The sequence below is a fragment of the Xiphophorus couchianus genome, chromosome 5, assembly GCF_001444195.1.
Source record: "Xiphophorus couchianus chromosome 5, X_couchianus-1.0, whole genome shotgun sequence".
Lineage (NCBI taxonomy): Eukaryota > Metazoa > Chordata > Actinopteri > Cyprinodontiformes > Poeciliidae > Xiphophorus > Xiphophorus couchianus.
This window is the reverse complement of record NC_040232.1, coordinates 5,898,669-5,917,390: the sequence shown is the minus strand read 5'-3', so window position 1 is coordinate 5,917,390 and position 18,722 is coordinate 5,898,669. Positions and strand designations below refer to the sequence as shown.

The 18,722-nt window shown below is 35.7% G+C and overlaps 1 protein-coding gene across 2 annotated transcripts; it reads left to right on the top strand.

Annotated features, from left to right (window-relative positions):
- Positions 1 to 699: 699 nt before the first annotated feature.
- ero1b (endoplasmic reticulum oxidoreductase 1 beta) lies at positions 700 to 18,533 on the top strand. 2 transcript variants are annotated; one of them, XM_028016922.1, is made up of 17 exons: positions 700 to 806; positions 1,000 to 1,180; positions 4,953 to 5,072; positions 6,218 to 6,301; positions 6,679 to 6,720; positions 7,501 to 7,583; positions 8,556 to 8,629; positions 9,262 to 9,382; positions 9,821 to 9,867; positions 11,416 to 11,427; positions 11,514 to 11,540; positions 12,637 to 12,729; positions 13,533 to 13,779; positions 14,495 to 14,564; positions 15,281 to 15,367; positions 16,078 to 16,211; positions 16,295 to 18,533. In XM_028016922.1, exons 2-17 carry the CDS (start codon positions 1,016 to 1,018, stop codon positions 16,353 to 16,355), a joined length of 1,467 nt encoding a protein of 488 aa, XP_027872723.1. In that variant the 5' UTR covers positions 700 to 806; positions 1,000 to 1,015; the 3' UTR covers positions 16,356 to 18,533. The 2 variants fall into 2 exon arrangements, with proteins under 2 accessions (XP_027872723.1, XP_027872724.1); XM_028016923.1 differs by lacking the exons at positions 700 to 806; positions 1,000 to 1,180 and adding an exon at positions 1,785 to 1,944.
- Positions 18,534 to 18,722: the final 189 nt, after the last annotated feature.

Below are 18,722 nucleotides of genomic sequence, written 5' to 3'. Positions count from 1 at the left end.
ACTAATACAGATATAACATGTAAATATGTGGTTGAAGCTGCAGTATGTATATTTAAAAATATATATTTGTTCTTTACATATTTGTTAAAACTTGTGCTAATTTCGTTTCGTTGTGACAATGACAATAAAGATTTATCTTATCTTATCTTAAGTTAAGACAGTGTAAAATGAGACAAATAATCTGTGAAAAGATCATACTCCACCTCCTCCCTGAGGTACTATTGCAGTCTGCAAAACTGTACCTCTCTGAACAAAAACCACCTATCAGATCCTGGAGGAGGATCTGTCAATCATCTGTCAATCATCCTCATGCACTCGCTGCTCAATGGTGGAAATATAACTGAACTATAACTTACCCTTAAAGGAAACTTTATTCCATCATCAGTGGTCATGCTAACTGACCTTAGCACTGGTGGCACATGTCTTGAACTAGCTGCAGCTTAGGAAAGTGCAAGAGAGAGGAGTTGCACAAAAGAGTGATTGACAAATCTAAGACTCTCCTTCTGGCTCTGATTGATTACTTTAGCATATTTGTTAAAGTAATCATGATTACTTTAACAAATATGTTATTTGTTTCTATTTTTTTTAAATAAAGGTTGCATTCTGTAGTTTTGCTAAACTTTATGTAGATATTTAGTATCCCGTCCCACACTCCATTCCAGTTGGTGGCGGCTGCGCACCAAACGTTGCTTTGCAACCGTCAATAAAAGACAGGAAGAAGAAAACAGAGCAGCGTAGAAGAAGAAAAACGATGGAAACTGTTTTTTTCCGGAAGGAAGACGCGTAATTGTGTGTTTTAATCGAAAGTAAGATGGATATTTGGTGACCACATACTTAGAAAGACATGTTTCGTTCTTTCAGCGTGTCTCCGTGTGTTTTTATGCAGTGTGAGCGGACTCTCCAGTTTTAGCCACAGTTAGCCCGGTGGCTAACATCCCACAGATCGCAGTCGAACAGAGAGAGGCGGAAGTTTGTTTTTTCCTTGTCCATCGTTGACAGCCCAGCTCCGTGAGGGATGTGGAGGATAACTGCACAAGCCTGCTGGGTTCTGCTGTCCATCTGCTTTCTGAGGAACTTAGTTTTTGGTTGGTTTCAACACAACAGCGGAAGACCTCAAACGCAGCACAACGAGCAGGAGAGCAGCGAGTCGGACAGTGCGGATCAGAGCTGCCTCTGTCATGTAAGGACACCTTACAAACGGGGCTTTTTAGCCGCTTTATGTGAAAATAGGTTTGTTTTTACCCAGAATTACGTGTTATTATGTTGCTCCCTTCAGTCCTGTGTCTCCATGCAGCATCTTGTATATCAAATATTGACGGTGCAGGTCTGGATCTCTGGTCTCCCGCTATCCTGCAACTTTTCTAAGTCCCAACTTCTGTTCTGCTAAATGTAAAAAGCAGTTCTGGATCAGAACCTCTGATCCAGGTGGGCTGCAGCAACTCTTCAGGATATGAGCCACCTCACTGCCACACAAAGCCTTGTTTTTGTTTCTAACAGCATTCGGGTTTTGTGTGGGTGTGAACATAATGCTTTTTTAATTTCAGCTCAAACAGGTCTGACTCCCACGGACAAGTCCAAATCGTGGTGTGTTCTCATTGGCTGCAGGCCTCATCCTCCCCTGTGCCTGCTCATGGGAGTTGTAGTTTTTACTCTGCTGTTTTAGTGCTATGCAAAGGACACAGTTCCCCTTAAAACTACAATCTGAGCTCTTCCGTCAGGCGGGGTTTGGTTCTTTTGGAGGTGGAGTCGTATCCGGGGTTGAGCTGTTGGTTAGTTATGACAGTTCTGCCTACAGAAACACTTCTGCTTTGCCCCAGCATATGGAGAGCAGTTTCACCAACAAAAGGAGAACTTTGTTAATAATATCACAAGAAGGAAATGATGCTGAGAACAACTGGGTTCTCTATTATGGTGCTCGCTTTCAGTGGACTGCTGCACTCAGAGGTCAGCTGTACTTTAATTTTTCATGCTTCTGTTGCGATAACAAGACAAACTGGTATTCCTGAGTGTCTGCTACACTTGTGCTATTTATATCTAGTTGGATAAGTGTTATTGTAAGCTGTCTTTAGATTATTTTGTAAGTTTATTTCCTAATTCTTGAAAGATAAATTCAAGCATCAGTAGTTAATTTCAACATTTTGTTTTCATAAACAACAAAAAAAGAACAACTAAAAAAGTAAGTTGAGTTTTCATAAAGACTTTAATTTGGTACTATTATATGCCCACTTAATAAATTTTATGTATTTCTTCATTTGCGTCTAATAAAATCCCTTGTTTGTCACATATGTTAGCTTCTTGAGTAATGAATCGGTTTGATTCTGAAAATGAAACACTAATCTGACCGGTGAGTCGACAGAAACGTCTGTAACATACAATACTTTTTGAAACCTCAGTAAATAATTTCAACATGTGGAAGTATTTCCAGTAATGCGCTAACTAACCCTGACTGACTGATTTTCATCTGATGCAAATTCAGGCAGTAGAAGTCGCCCGGGACGCAGCGTAGCCAACGTATATCTGACCAGGAATTCAAAAGCTTTTCTTGTTTGAAGGTTAATGCATCAATTTAAAAGTTTTTGAAGAGATTTTCTCCATGTTTTTTCTCCACAATGAATAACAAAACACTTATAAATATAAGCTAAATGTGGTCCTGCTGCTGCTCTGTTTACATCAAAAATGAGAAAATAGATATACATTGTTTTTCACTTATAAAGAAGGTTTTAAGGCAATATAAATAATTATTCTACTACTTTAAAGAGAACTAACTGAAAAATGTTATGCTCTGATTTTGTTTAGGGGTTTAGTATCTTGATACCTCGAAAGTAAAATCTGTTCTCAAATTTGGCTGCATAGAAATGCTTCTGTGTATTTGTAGAAAAATATGTTTCAATATTTTTTGAGGAACCAGTACACATTTTTTATGGTAAATGCCTCAAACTTTAAATTTCAGGTACATCTTGTCATAAATCTGAAGATAATTGTGCATCTAATTCAAGTGATTTATAAAGATTCTGTAAAAGTTGTTCTCCATGCATGAAAAACTTGTATTTATATAGAATTAAAACATGGTTTGCCATATTTATACCAGAGCTTCTAAAGAGGAACTTTCTTGCTGTTTGACCAGGAAATGTCCTTTAAATCCAATATCTAGTCGATTTCTAGGATAGCTTTCATTCACTTCTCAAAAGTACAAAATACAAAAATGTATTTCATTATCTTAGAAATCGTACCGCTTCCTTAGATATTATCAGTTTATCTCGCTTCCTCTTAGTTTCATTACTATAAAAAGACAGTTCTTCCGTGTTTTTCGCCACTCAAACCACATTTTGATCACTTCAGGGTTTCTGGAAGTTTCTGTCTGTTGATACCGAGTCGTTCTTTTCTGCTTTTTAAACATGTTCTCTCCGGAGGACTGATTGCCTTTTTAAGTTTTTATTTTTAAGCCATCATTTGTATTACACACTGAATTTGACTGCATTTTACTTTAACTAGGATCAAATTGATATGTTTTTTTATGAGGATGAATTTGCGTTTGTAATTCTGAATAAAAACTGATGGTTGTTGTAAATGGGTGCCTCTTAAACATTTAGGTAAAATGTTTTTTGTTTTTTTTTCATTTTACCAGAAGGTATTATCTATGTTTTGGAGAGGCCCAGTCAAAGTTTTGACTTGATAGAGGAACTATGAAGAGAAATTTGAGTGATGGCATGGCTGCTTTCTAAGCTCATTCCTAAAGATAACTTGTCAAAATATTGGAAACATTCAAAGAATGGTCCATAACTATATGAAGTGTTTATCGTTATAATGCTAATAAAGAGATTTACTTCATTATTGAGAAAGATTGCGTCATTTGAAACGTTGTGCATCCTCTTTATGAAGCCTCTTCATTCAGAGGCTTCTTCAGCTTTGCTGTAGCACTGACTGTTACAGGAGATCCTTCCTGCCTACAGCCATTGGCATTTACAGCAACTCTTTGCAGAAACCTGGATAAAATGAGTTGCAACATTGTATTTCCTTGTGGGACTAATAAAGTATTTGAATTGATTTAATAGAATATTTAATAAAAGTCAAATAAAACACTTTGTTTTTTTTAAAGTTGTTATTTTTGGACAAAGACAAACTTAGTGGTTCAATGAAAATGTTTTAAAATTGAAATATTCCAGTGGTGTGAATAATTTACCTGTACAAATAAAATTAATCTTCATAATTTCAGTATTAGATTTTTTTAATTTACCCCATAAGCAAACATTTTCATCAAAGCCTATTTTATTGCATTTTTTGTTTCTTAAGTATCTCAGACAATGTTCTTAGCTTTGTTCTTCCAATCTCAAACAGTGAATCGGATATGTAAACAATAATTTGGATGAATTGTTTTCTAGTTTGTTAAATCACTTGTTGAAACAAAGCCACCTGTTTACCTCGGTGTGTTGCAGCAGATTTGCATAAGAAAGAAAAACTCTACGACATTTGCTGGACGTCTTAATGTTCTCTGGTTTAGGTTTTTGTTGTAGTAGAGGCTCACCTCAGCGTTAGCATGTTTGACCGAATGGGTTGGGATTTCTTTTTGTTTTTCTGGGCTCCGATAATAAAACACATTGTATGTTGAAAGTATTAACGATGGTTCAAACTGGTGGTGGTTTATGTGTCAAACCTGCTGTCGCAACACAACTCAACTCTTACCTCATTCCATCTCTTCTTTTGGTAAATTAAATGCTTAAATCTATATTACTTCCTAAATATGTCATGGTGTTGTGTTCCAGTTTATCATTCTGATAGATGTTTAAGGCAGTTTATTTGGATATATCATGACATTTCTTGGGCCTTGATCAACCAACTGTTGTAGGATTTAAATTTTAGCATGAACCTTTCTTAAAAAAAGAATAATACATTTAGAAAGTAAATAAATCTTGAAGGTTCAGCTAATTTGCCTTGATTTTTGTGCTCTGCTTTAGCTCACAGGGGTTCTCGATGACTGCTTCTGTGATGTCGAAAGCATTGACGTTTTCAACAACTTCAAGATTTATCCTCGCATCAAGAAACTGGCGGAGAGAGATTACTTCAGATACTACAAAGTAAGCGGATTATGAACCAGTGTAATTTACGGTCAGAGCTTTAAACATTATCCAGCAGGTGGAAATAAATATAATCAATGGAAGGTGTCACATTCATCACTGGCATAAAAAATTGTTTCTTTTTTTAAAGGTTTACGTCCTAATAGCTTAGATGTTTTGAGTTTCCATGGGCTTTGAAATCACATTTGTTTTGTTTTATTACTAATCAAATAGAATAGAAATATAATTTATTGTCAAAGAGTGATAAACTTCAGTTGTAACAGCAATAAGATAAGTGGGAGCATACTAATTCAAACAAAGGTAAAAGTATGCCTGCAATTCAAAGTGATAAATCGATTAATCAAAGTTTTTGTTTTTGAAGATGTAAGTTTTGGAAAATCTACAGTTTTTTTCTCGCTATTGCGCTCTTTGGGTTTCCACAGTTAAGAGTGAAGCTATCATCTTACTTGACAAGCGTGTTTCAAAATAATGCAAGAATAATGAGTTTATTGTTACCAGAATAAAGTTGTAACATTAGGAGAATGTAATAATTTTATGAAAACTCCTGCATAAAAAATAACAAAAAATCAACTGAGGAATGTTGAGCATCTTTTGAAGTTATACTTTGATATCTGTTTTTACAGATGAGGAAAAAAATGTAACACATCAGCATCAAATTGTTATCAGCAGCAGGACTTTGAAACAATTGAGCAAATGGCTGAATAATTCAAAGAAAGAACCGCAGAGCTGCTGAAGTTAGAGCTCAATAACTATAGAAACTTTTTTTTCTTCAAAATTACTTTTTACTCATCATTTTGAGATGTTCTGGTAAAATCTTTAGTCTTTATTCTGCTACTGTTATGAGTATGTCGTCATAATTAAACAACAAATATTGTAGCCTTGCTTTAATACTAAAGGATGACTGAAATAAAAGGCACTTTTTAAAATTTTTTTCTGTCTTTTGTAATTCCATACCAACTTCCATGTTTTTGTTTTTTTTTAAACAAAGAGCCTCCGTGTAAGTTCTGAACAATGAGTCTGTTTATATATCCAACCGAGCATAAAGTACTTGTAGAGTTAAGTGAGTCTTGAATTCAAGCTGGGAAGCCATCATGATCACCAGAATGTCCTTTAGACGCAGTGACTCCATGTTTGTTTTTTCCCAGGTGAACCTAAAGCGTCCATGTCCTTTCTGGCCCGATGATGGACATTGCTCCATCAAAGACTGCCATGTGGAGCCCTGCCCAGAGGTCAGAGTTCACCCACACTTGCATCACAGATTCAGTCAGATGAACTGGAAACTTTATTCCACTATTTAGTTCTATTTAAGTTATCACTACATGCAATTTTCAGTTGATCTGCTGAAGTTTATTCATGTTTTTAATTACAAGTTTTTCATAACTAGAGTCGGTAAGTGATATATTTTATTAAATTGAGATAAGAAGAAGAATTCTTCCTACTCCTTTTCAAACAGAAAAGTAGAGACAAGGAAATGATTGTGTTCTTGGTTATGTATGCAGATCTTTTCTCATGTTCAGCTGGTTGCTTGTTTCATTTTGTATTTTGAAATAAATGAATAAATAAAATAAAAAATATGGTGCTGACTTTGTTAATGTCGGTTTTGCAGAGTAAGGTTCCTATTGGCATTAAGTCTGGAAATTACAACAAGGTAAGAAAACCTCTTAAAGTAAATTACTATTTACAACCGGGTGCAGAGTTTAGCTGTCTGATTCAGCTGTTTTAATTGTAACACATCGATTCTAGAGAATGAAAAAGCCTGAGGAAACTTTTAAATCGACCCTGATTTTCTTAATTTAATTTAATTTAATTTCTTTTTTAACTAAGTCACATCTGTAGCTGCACAGTTGACAATCATAACCCCACTGTTGACAACTTAGCAACTTTGTTGCTACATTTAGTGACTTTTCAGACAAAAAAATCAGCATTGGGCAAAATTTGAATGTCAGGCTATTGACAGATTGACAGATTGACGACAGGCCAGAAAACTGCTATTGGTGACCCCGAATTTCCAGGTCTCTTCTTGTAGGAAGAAACTAAAAAAAAAAAGTGAAGCTACTGCTTTCACTTTCTCTTCTCACAAAACCCAAATCAAGCAAATGAAAGTGTTCATGATGGGCCTTAAAGAAAAGTCATGTAAATATTCATAGACTGCATGTTCAGCTTTATTATCACAGCTGTTTGTTTTTATAATTGAGTGGAAAATTATTAATTCTCAAAATTCTTGAAAAGGGGTGGGATACTAAAATTCCAGTCTCGACAGTTTGTCAAGGCAAAACAGGCGAAAGTCGAAGATATTTTTTTATTTCTTTTTGTTTTTAGGCAAAATTGAAATTACTCACATGCTGAAGCAGTTTGTGATTACTTAAAGGTGTTGTTATTCTGCTGGTTAGCTCTTGCTAACACATGCTACCTCCTTGTGTGTGTTCAGTACTCCCAGGCAGCCAACACGATGTCGGACGAGGCTGAGTGTGAGCAGGCTAATAAGCTCGGCGCCATCAACAGCACCCTGAGGTCAGACCACGCACCTTGACCCGCCTCTGTTGGCTGCAGGTCAGGGGTCAGACTCCTGCTGGAGATGCTGTGTACCCCATTTTCAAAGTGCAAAGTGATTTTAGAAGCAGGTTAAACAAGTACCTCCATCTCTTGGACCCTGACACAGCTAGCACTCCCTAAAACTGAACAATGACCTTTTTAAGTGAAGCATTGTGATATTATTATTAGTAATACTTCCTTTCCACTGATGCCAGGTGGCAGTGAGTTTATAGAAAAGGGAAATCATTCCCAACAATAGAAGACTAACAGCTAGTTTCTCAGGACTATGTCCTGTACAAGCCAATATGGCTGCAACTAGTGATTATTATCTATTTATCTGATTATTCTGGTGATTAATCATATAAATTCTTCAGATTTTTCATTAAACTGCGTAAGTTTTCTATACAATATTGGCAATACATTAAAAGATGGAAATAAACAAACCAATTCCATTTTTAATTAAGAAAATTAATATTTCCTAAAATGCAATAACATGACATTCCTTTAGTAAATTTGAACTGGGTGAAGCTAAAAAAAGATGCAACTTGAGGAGTTTTGTGTAAAACATATTTACAATGTTTTTTTCTTATCTTAAATGCAAAATGTAAATATATTTTCTAAAATTTGGAATTAATTACTTCTCTGAGTATACTATATTTTTATAACAAATGGCCTTTTTTAAGTCTGTGTAGTTCAGTTAGCAATTAATTTACAAACAGTTATTTGAATAATTGATTCATCAAGATGAATGTGATTAATCATTCAGCCCTAACGGGGATGTTGGGTAACTTACTTTAAATGTCCTAACATGTTTCAGGTTCAGCTCTGATCTTAATGACATTCTGCTCATCAAAGCGTCTCGTTTTTGTTTTCACTGGTTGAACATTTGGGATCTTAATGATGCATTCATTTGGTCTCTTTTCATTCATTTTAAGTTTTACTTTGTTACAGTAACCAGAGCAAAGAGGCCTTTGTTGATTGGGCGAGGCACGATGATGCTCAGGATCACTTCTGTGAGCTAGACGGTAAAATCCTTCTTATTGTCAGCTACGAATTAATATAGACATTAATAAATAATCTCTGACATATTCTGTCTCTCATCACTGGGATGTTCAGCAAACATAAATAATTCTAGTGACTAATATGTGTAATATATGTGTCTGATATGAAATCTGTAAAAGATATGAAAAAGCTGAAATAAACAGAAGAAGTTAAGGGATATGACTATATTTTAAAGTTTGAATACCGTTTCTAGCTGAAAGTATGTGGAAGTAGTGTAGGGTGTAATGTTTGTAGCAGAATTTTTCAGAAATTAGGGAATTTCCATTCATTTCAACAAGGCCCAAGATGATCATAAAAAAACGGAATATTTCCTAAACCGTAGAACATGTGAATATCAAAAGATGTAGCCGTAATGTCCTGAATGAGCAGATTATGGTGAAAGTTGAATGGTTGAAGCAGCACAAAAAGTGGAGGGTGTAGAATCTTCCTCAGTCAACACTAAAGTGGTTCGGATGAAGAAAGGATCTTTGTTTTTTCTGGTTGGTAATGCAGGATGTAAACTGGAAATTAAAGCTAAATTAGTGCTGCATTCTTATTGATGGGAGAAATAAGAACCACAAAACATTTATATATTACTATGTGTGGATTATTTCAGATGAAACCTCTCCAGACGCCGAGTATGTGGATCTGCTGCTGAATCCGGAGCGATACACCGGCTATAAAGGGGCTTCTGCATGGAGAGTGTGGAACAGCATCTATGAGGAAAACTGCTTCAAGTGAGACCAGACAAACATTAGCGCTGTCACATTTCATTCAGGGTTCAGGCTGAAGCTCAGAGCCACAAACAAAACATGAATTTAAAACCAAATTGCTTGTTTTTATAACACATAACATATAAAACCTGCTTAGATTTTAAAATTACAGAGCAAAAATTACAATTTTGTTTCCAAATTTAAGATATTTCTTTCAAGGTAGTTTGCATCTTAGTGACAAAAAATTGTTTCATATTATTGCACAATAAATGCAATTTTCTGGTGGCAATGTTACAATTTTACATTTTAAAATATTGCTCAGTTATTAAGCACGTTAAGAGCCACAGAGGGATATCTAAAGAGCCTTAGGTTGCAGACCAGTGAGCTAGACATTTGACAACAAAACAAAGTTTTTCTCAGTTGTCTGTACGTGTTTAATAAATGTTTGCTTTTCTGTGGCAGGCCCAGATCAGTATACCGACCTCTGAACCCTTTGGCTCCCAGTAGAGGTAAGTCAAGTCTAAGTGTTTGGAGTGGAAGGCAAAAACCCCCCAAAAACCTGGAAAACTGGGTTTAAAATCACCTAATGGACACAGACAGAACATTCAATTAAAAAAAGAAAGAATCAAATTATTTTATGAATTCATGAAGTCAAACTCAGTTACATTAATGGACAAAAACATGCTAGGTCAGATTCAGGCTGAAGTGCCTGGATAGTGGTGATGGTGCAGGATGAAGTGTAAACCTGCATTGTCTGATTAACAGTTGAATTTAATGAAACGGCAAGGGGCCCTGCATGGGGGCCTGTGACGTCAGAACCAGTTGCTCAAAGGATTTCATGACCACAGCCAACCGTGTGGCAGGTCTGGAGTAATTCAATCCTGTAACGGAGTGCTTTGTGGGAACTGGGATGGTGATGGCGCCTTTGAGGCAGCAAGGAACCTCACACAGCTTCAGAGATTGGTTAAAGTTGGTCTTTCTTAAAACTGTCAAACAAAAACAAGACGCAAGGAAACAATAAGAGTGGATGTAAACAGTTTAATGAAACGGTGCCAGGTCCATAAATAGCAAACATACAATTTAAAGATTAAAGTGACACTAACAGAAATTCAGTAATATCCTGAAAGACCCATTAGAAAGAAAACTAAACAATAATAATGTCCAACATGTCACAACGTTTGTTTTTATTTGTAATCAGATGCACCAAATAGTAAACGGTTACACATCATAACTGTCCAAAAATAAAAGCAAAAAAAAAAATGTGAGCAAAAGTCCTTCCAGCTGCACAGCATTCAGAATAAAGGGAATAACTGTCCAGAGCTCAACAAAAAAAATAAAGTCTAGAAAATTATTAGAACTAATGTAACAGAGCTGCTCTTGCATTCTGCCACCATGAGTGGTGCAAAAATAATATTTAGCCTTTTAGCCTTTTTTATTATTTAAAAAAAAGTAAGTCCAGTTCAGCACCATGGACAGCACCGCCACTGAAATCATGTTCATTTGAGACTGGAGCAGACTCTCTATGAACACTGAAAACTGGTGTCTGGTGTTCATTTTAACAATTTCAGAGCTGCATTTACTGAGGAAACATTATGTTCAACATAAGCAGGAAATCAGTGCAGATATTAGATGTTCAGAGTTATTCAATGTCTGTTAAATTCCCCTGATCTGGTCAGAGACAAGTAAAAAAAAACAAACACTTCAGCAGGAAAACCAACAAGGAACAACAGACAGTAAAATCAAAGATCTCAGTGAGAGTAATAGATAAGTGTCAGCCCAAAGTTTATAATTCGTTTGCACTGGGGTTTTGATTAAAGGTGATTAAAAATAGATTTTATCATGTGACAAATTGTAATTAGTAACAGTATATATACAAGAGTTAGGGATGCTAGTTGGAGTGGATTAAGTCTATTCATACATTAGTAGTCTAATGTACGTTTTGACATGAATGCATCATGGGGGCAAAATGGCCACCACTAAACGAAACATTCCACATTAAATATTATTATTTTAATGACCTTAATGTAAATTTCTTTTCTTTATTGCTTTGTTTTCAGGAGACGATGATGGTGAGTGAAACAACTGGCTGCACAAGACGTCATTTTTAATTGTGAACTCAGATTAAGAATCTTTACTTCTGTTTCTGGCGCCACAGGGGAAGGCTTTTACAAGTGGCTGGAAGGTGAGTTCATTTAATGCCAGTAATTTTATTTGATTCACTTTTCCACCTCCAGAGTACAAAAAGATGTAAAGTGACAAACTCTCCAGATCTGTTTCTGTAGCTGACAACTTTAGAACCTGGAATTATTTGGTGGACATTACAGGTGGGAAAATAAGCTTTTGATAAGAATGTATTTGTTGTTGATGTCAAGCAAGAAACTTTGGCAGTTAGAGCTCAAAACTGGAATGAAAGTGGAAAACCAGGAAGAAATGTGACAAGAAAAAATATGTTTTGATCGCCTGTCATTTAAATGTTTGGAAGAAAACAACAGTAGATATCAGAGCTAGTAACTATTTTCATTTACTCAGTTACATTTACTTCAGTAACTTTTTGGAAAAAATTTTACTTTTACAAGTATTGTACGATGACATACTTTTGAATTTTGCTAGAGTAATTTAATTTAATTATAAAGTGTCACTACTATTATTTGAGTAAAATTTCTAGATTCTCTTCATTGAAAGAAGAACAATCATGTTCACACACACCTGCAGTTTTTGTTAAAGTTTTGTAAGTTTTATATTGAAAGAAGCAGATTTGGAAACATTATTCTTTTGCTTGGTTTTATAATTATGTTGTCTGTATGGATTATTTTAATTTTGATCTTTAAAATACCCCAATTTCTACATAACTTTATATTTTGATGCATTTGATTATGTATGTTATTTTTGAATATTAAGTGTTTTGATCAGTTATTTAGTACCTTTTACCAAATACTTTTTTACTTTTACTTGAGTAATTTCTTGGACAGCAAATTTTAACTTTAGCTAGAATAAAGATATGTTGAAGTGGTTCTACTCTTACTTGAGTTCAATTTTTAGCTCCCAACTTCTGCCAAGCTAACAGTCATTGGCCTGAGAGCATTTTCCATGAGTCACTTCATCACTTTGGAAGCTAAAAAGATTCACAATCACATTTCTGCAGACTCTTAATATGATCATTTATAACGCAGTAGATAAAGAGAAGCTAATTTAGATGGTTTGTTGGTTTGAATTTAATCCCACATAGTTTTGGTGTTTGCAGTTTGATAAAAAACTAAACAAGCTCTCTTTCTGTCCAGGTTTGTGTTTGGAAAAAAGAGTTTTCTACCGACTTATCTCGGGCCTCCACAGCAGCATCAACATCCACCTGTGTGCAGAGTTCTTGTTGGACGGTATGAACATAAACACACTCTTAAAACACCAAATCCAGTCATAATCCACAACATTCGCAATATTTTATTTCCATCTTTTTGTTTTCCAAAAAAGACTTTCTTAGCAGATTCATGTTATGAATGCCAACTAATTATATGGGGCATGGTTATAATAGTTTTGGATTTTTCATTATAGTTTACCTTTACTTTGTTGTGAGTTTTTGTGTAATTCAGTTGTTACATTCTAGTGTGATTGCTAGTTTTTAGTAGTTAAATGTTTAGTTTTAGGTTACCTTTTAGCATTTACAGAGGTAGTTTTAGTTTGTTTTTAGGTGCTGAATTCAAAAAGGTCAAAATATTGTATTGTGATTATGTTTATATTGATTGGTAATGAACACTCAACAGAAGATACCGTTTAAAAAAAAAAAAATTCAGTTATTGTTGAATAACGACCAACTGGTGTTTTCTCTCAAATTTTGTTGTTGCCATTTTGCAGACTAGCATAAATGTTGCCAGGAGGATTATGGGATACCGTAATTTTGCAGATTGTTGATGTAAACTGCTTGTGTGTGGAAAAAATTTGTTTCACATCAGTTCAAAAGCTAATAAATTGATTGATAAACACAAAAAAGAAGGATATTATGTCTGTAATTTTAGTATGTTTTAGTTTTATAAATGTGATATAGTTCCAGTTAGCTATAGTTTTTCCCCATAAATTATTTCAGTTAATGAAAATGTTTTCTCCATTTTATTTTTTGTTATTTTGCTACTTTTGGTTAAGTATAATAACCTTGAAATGGAAGTGTTTCTGTCTGTGATGTCAGAGGGCTGGGGCCGCACGGTGTGGGGCCCAAACATCCAGGAGTTTCGCCACCGCTTCGACACGGCGGAGACGAAGGGTGAGGGAACGAGGCGGCTGAAGAACCTCTACTTCCTGTACCTCATAGAGCTGCGCGCGCTCTCCAAGGTGGCGCCATACTTCGAGCGAGCGATCGTCAACCTGTACACTGGAAGCTCTGAGGAGGACGGAGAAACCAAAGAGCTGCTGCTGCAGATTTTTAATGAGGTCAAGTAAGAAATCGCCACAAACTTTCCACTAGTTTTGATACCAACATGCATTATTTGTGGATTCTCATAATTTTATCAACTTGCGTCCTCTTTAGAAGCTGCAGATTAGGGCTGAAATGATTCATTGTGATGAATCAGCTAATTGTTAAGTAGAGCAGACAAACTATAAAAAAGGTAATTTGCTCAAAGAACACCACCATCAAAGCTGTATTAAGCTGAAAATGTACAAAAAATTGAGACATCTTGCATTTAAGATAAAACTTATTTTTCTGTGAATATGTTCAACCCAGAATGCCTCAAGTGACAGTTTTAGCTTCACTCGGTCCAAATTGCTTAAAACCCCCCAAAAAACCTATTAGGCACCTTTTGCGATTCAATTATTAATCCATTAATCTAAAATAATTATCTACAAATCAGCTCTACACTGTATTGATGTTATGTCAAGCAGAAATGGTGGATCTTTTTAGCTGCAAATGCGTCCTTTGTTACAAACGCTACATCGTTGCATTTTAAGTAATAAAATGCTTACTTTCTTACTTAGAAGGAATAAAAAATTTTATTAATGTATTTCTAAAGCTGCATTAATAAAAAAATTGAATGATCTACAGATTATTCAGTTGTCAGAATAATCCATAGATTAATCAATAACTAAAACAATTGCTTTTGCTTTAGATTTCATGAGACAGTTTTTACAGTTGTTGATTTTTTTGTCTTCCAGAAGTTTCCCAATGCACTTTGATGAAAAGTCCATGTTTGCCGGACACAAAATGGAGGCTAAGACTTTAAAGGTGAGAATTAAAGCTACAATAAGTATAGAAGTGAATAAGTGTGCATATTTTTAGTCATAATTTTGGTTTGAAAAGCAACTTCAGTTGTGATGTGTCAAGGGAATAGCAACTCTCCTTGCCAGGGAATAACGTTAAAAGTATTTTTACCTGACAGTAGTGGACCATGATGGTTGACAGCTACAATTCCCCAGGTAGATCATAGCCGTAACAGGTTTATGTTTTTTTTATGGTTTTGTTGGCTCTCGTGGCCTTTATTTGAAAGACGTTCGACAGGAAAGAGGGTAATGAGAGAGGGACATGCGACAAATGTCGCCAGGCTGGGAGTCGAACCTACGACCACAGGCACGAGGACCAAGGCCTCAGTACGTGGGTTGTGCTTTGCCCCTGCGCCACCACAGCAACCCACGATTATATTTAATAGTTCAGAGGAGCAAAATACAGGTTGGTAGAGACCAACCTGTATCCACATAACTCTCCTCCACTTCCATATGTAATGTTGTTCTTGAGAAGTCACTTAACCCAGACTTGCCTGCAGAGTTTTGCATCTTTATGTGAACATGTGAGCATTGTGAGGTCATCTAGGTGAACAACACTTTTTTTAAAAGTCATGTTGAACGGTCGATATGACTACAAAATGGCAATATAAGTTAATTTACCAATAAATCCAGCTTAATAAATGAACTCTGGACATCCGTGTCTCCTTTTCTGTCATTCAGGAGGAATTCCGGCTCCATTTCAAAAACATTTCCCGGATTATGGACTGCGTGGGCTGCAGTAAGTGTCGGCTCTGGGGAAAGCTGCAGGTCAGTCTCGCTCTCTCTTTACTCATCAGGTTGTTGCTAGGTAACCAATAAGTGAGTGAGTTGATGCCACCAAAGAGGTTGTGAAGCTAAAGCCTTTCCTCTGCCTACATCCCCCAGAATGCCGTTCCGTTCTGGATCAGAGTTCAGTAAAATTCTATCGGACTTATTTTCTATTCATATTGATCACGTGTGCATAGTATGAGGGAGTATTAAGGCCAGGGTAAAAAATAAATATATACATAAAAAAAATTACAAGAATAAAGTTGTAGGAGAATAAAGTCAAAAATATTTTCAGAATAAAGTCATAACATTATGAGAATAAAGTCAAAGTAATACTTGACTGAAGTTGCAGTAATATGAGGATTAAGTCAAAAATATTATGTGATATTATGACTTTTTTCTTCTTATTTCTTTTTTTTAAGCCTGGCCCTAATACTCCATTGTAGTATTGATTTTATTCTTTAATCATCCAGCCCATGTGTAAAGTATTATAAAGTTTTTCAGTTGAAACATTTATTATGCTGTTTATGTTCTGCTGTGAATAAAAATATTGGTTCATGTGGTTGGAACGTCTTTTAATTTTCACTTTGAGTTTTCTGGAGTTCAGGTTGTAGAACCAGTTGACTTGAAGATACCTCAGTAATGTTCTTCTAATCAGTGTAAAAAGTTGTTCTTTTCTGCCAACTGAATCAGCTTTCTGTTGTGTGCAGACTCAGGGTCTGGGCACGGCTCTGAAGATCCTCTTCTCTGAAAAGGAGATCCAGAACTTACCAGAACACAGCCCGTCAAAGGGCTTCCAGCTCAGTCGGCAGGAAATAGTGGCTTTAATGAACGCCTTTGGCAGGTAGGTTCCCATAGCAACCGTTGCTGTGTAGCTAAACGGTCCAGTTGGAGCATGCTCAGTATAATCTTTCTCTGCTGTTACAGGTTGTCCACCAGTATATATCAGCTGCACAACTTCCGCCTGATGTTGAAGGAGAAGAGGTAACAGAGGAAGAGGCTCTGGCCCAGATGATGATGATGATGATGGGAGTCAACTCAGCAACATTTTTCCAACATCAAAGCATCATTTTATTTTTCATCCTGCTAAACCTTGACTTTGATTTTTGCTGTTGAGCTTTTCAGGTCTTTTCTTTTCTTTTTCTAAAACCCTCAGATGAATCGTTGTGATGTTCGTCGCGTTGCGGGACGAATTTCCTTTCCTGTTCCTGCAGATGTCCGAGGATAAGATGGACGCTGCCACCACATGCTGCTTATTGCACTTCATGTTTCACTTCCTCCTCTTATGAATCAGCTGAAGCCTGCTGACTTTTCCAAAATTCGGAGGCCTGATTTAATGGGCCCCACCAAAGCTTTGTGTTCTTACAGTAGTTTGTGTTTATGCCACAGCTTGGACGAAGTTCTCTACTGGATATTTCCACTTCTCATGCTTCTGTTTGGCAGCTTCCTGTCCTCCTAAAGCTGAGGCTGCTGAATTTGAAAATTAGGGTGAGGTAGCCCTCTGACTCCCATTTATGCTAATGTTTTGCAGCTTGTATCATGTAACATCACAATGACCCTGACCGCTGGAGGGTAGGGCTGGGCAAGGCATCAAATGTTTGATTTTTTTTCACCAACGCTCTCCTTGGGTTTCATACTTCAGAGTGACATTAGCATGCAGAGGGCCGCCATCGTGCTTGACTTACAGCTTTGATTTTTTGGGGTTTTGAATTAAGACCAACTCTATGATAAAGTATTCGGTTCAGTATTTTTATTTTTAATTATTAGAATAAAGCCATAATATTACAAGAATACAGTCATACGATAATAGAGTCATAATATTAGAAAAATAAAGAAATAATTTTATGAGAACTTCAACACAAAAAATGTAAAATTAGTGAAGTGATACTTTGATATACGTTTTACAGATAATACTTAATACTTTATAGAAATACTTAATCTTTTAACACATAAGCACTAAATTATAAGTAGCAGGACTTAGAATCAATCGTGTTAACATTAGGTCTTGATAACTTTCAGCACTTTTTACAATGGTGTATTTGGGCCATAATAGGTAGAAAAAAACTAATACATTTCCACTAAAAAAATCCAAAATCTTTAGATTAATTTTCTTTCTTCTAATTTTCAATTTTAATTTTTGACTTTTGGATCTCAGAAATTTCTGTGTTTTTAATAGAACATTTCTGAGTTTTTGGTGGAACATACTCCTTTTTTCTATCGTTGGTGGCCCTAATGCACTGTTGTATTTTTTTCTCATTAAAACAACTTTTTGTCTGGTAAAATTGCATATTCTTCTAATATTTCTGCAATATTCTCGTAATGAATCAAAGTCTTTGTAGCCTGGCCCTAATACTCCGTCATACAATTGACTGATATAAAAGCCACTTTTTGAAATTATTTTCTCTCATTTGTAATTTCTTTTTTTTACAAAAGAGAGCAAGAAGAATAAAATGGATTAACATCGGATCTAGTACAAAAAAATATTTTATTTTTAAGTCCTATCGCCCAGCCCAACTGGAGGGTCATTAGAGAAATGTAATTTTTTTTTTTACCCAATTTATGCCTCTTGGACTCTGATAGCTGCTTTGGCTTCACACATTCAAAGCGAGGTTGTTACAGTGGACTCCTTCACTATTTAATTATTTTGGCTTCTGCAGAAGTTTGGTTTTATGCTACAGAAGTTGAACTTGAAGAGCTGGTTTATGTGCACGTTGTCTCCTTTTTGAATTACTTGCAGCAGACTGTTAGACTTTAGATCAGTTTTGAACATTTTAGGAACACAGTTATTTTACAGATAACATTGGACACAAGTGACATAGGAGCAAACAGCGAGGAAAGCCAGACGTTTTTAAGAATAAGTATCTGTTTCCTCAAAGGTAGGACTGAGAGGACTGGAAGCTGCTGTGGTTTTTGCTGCCTATTCCAAAGACTTTAAGAGCGATGGAGTTAGTTATCCTACTAATTTATTTAGTAAAAAATGCATTCCAATATAACATATTTGAAAGCAACTTCAAACAAGCAATCCTACTGATGTGTGCAGTGTTAGGTCAAGGAATAACAGCTTTTGCGTTTCTAAATCATCACAGGCCAGAAGGGAATGAGGAAACTGTGGTGCCTGGACCTTTTATGTAATAAATAAGAATAATAAAAAACATTGAACATTCTGGCTCACGAGATGTCGTCACTGTTTGAAACATGACTACATGATGAAAGATAATTTCAATTAATAAATTTCATCTGTGCCTCTTGACTTTAACCATAAAACTGTAATGAAACAATGATCCGGTTGAAAAATATGTCCCCTTGTTCTCAGCTTTGTTGCATACAGACGGTCTTGACCAAATAGTTTTGCGAC

Bases quoted from the DNA above. Each gene is read 5' to 3' on its own strand.
- ero1b (XM_028016922.1), top strand. From the start codon at position 1,016: ATGTGGAGGATAACTGCACAAGCCTGCTGGGTTCTGCTGTCCATCTGC. The intron at 8,630-9,261 runs GTAAAATCCTTC...GGATTATTTCAG, and splicing joins TCACTTCTGTGAGCTAGACG to ATGAAACCTCTCCAGACGCC. The intron at 9,383-9,820 runs GTGAGACCAGAC...TTTCTGTGGCAG, and splicing joins TATGAGGAAAACTGCTTCAA to GCCCAGATCAGTATACCGAC.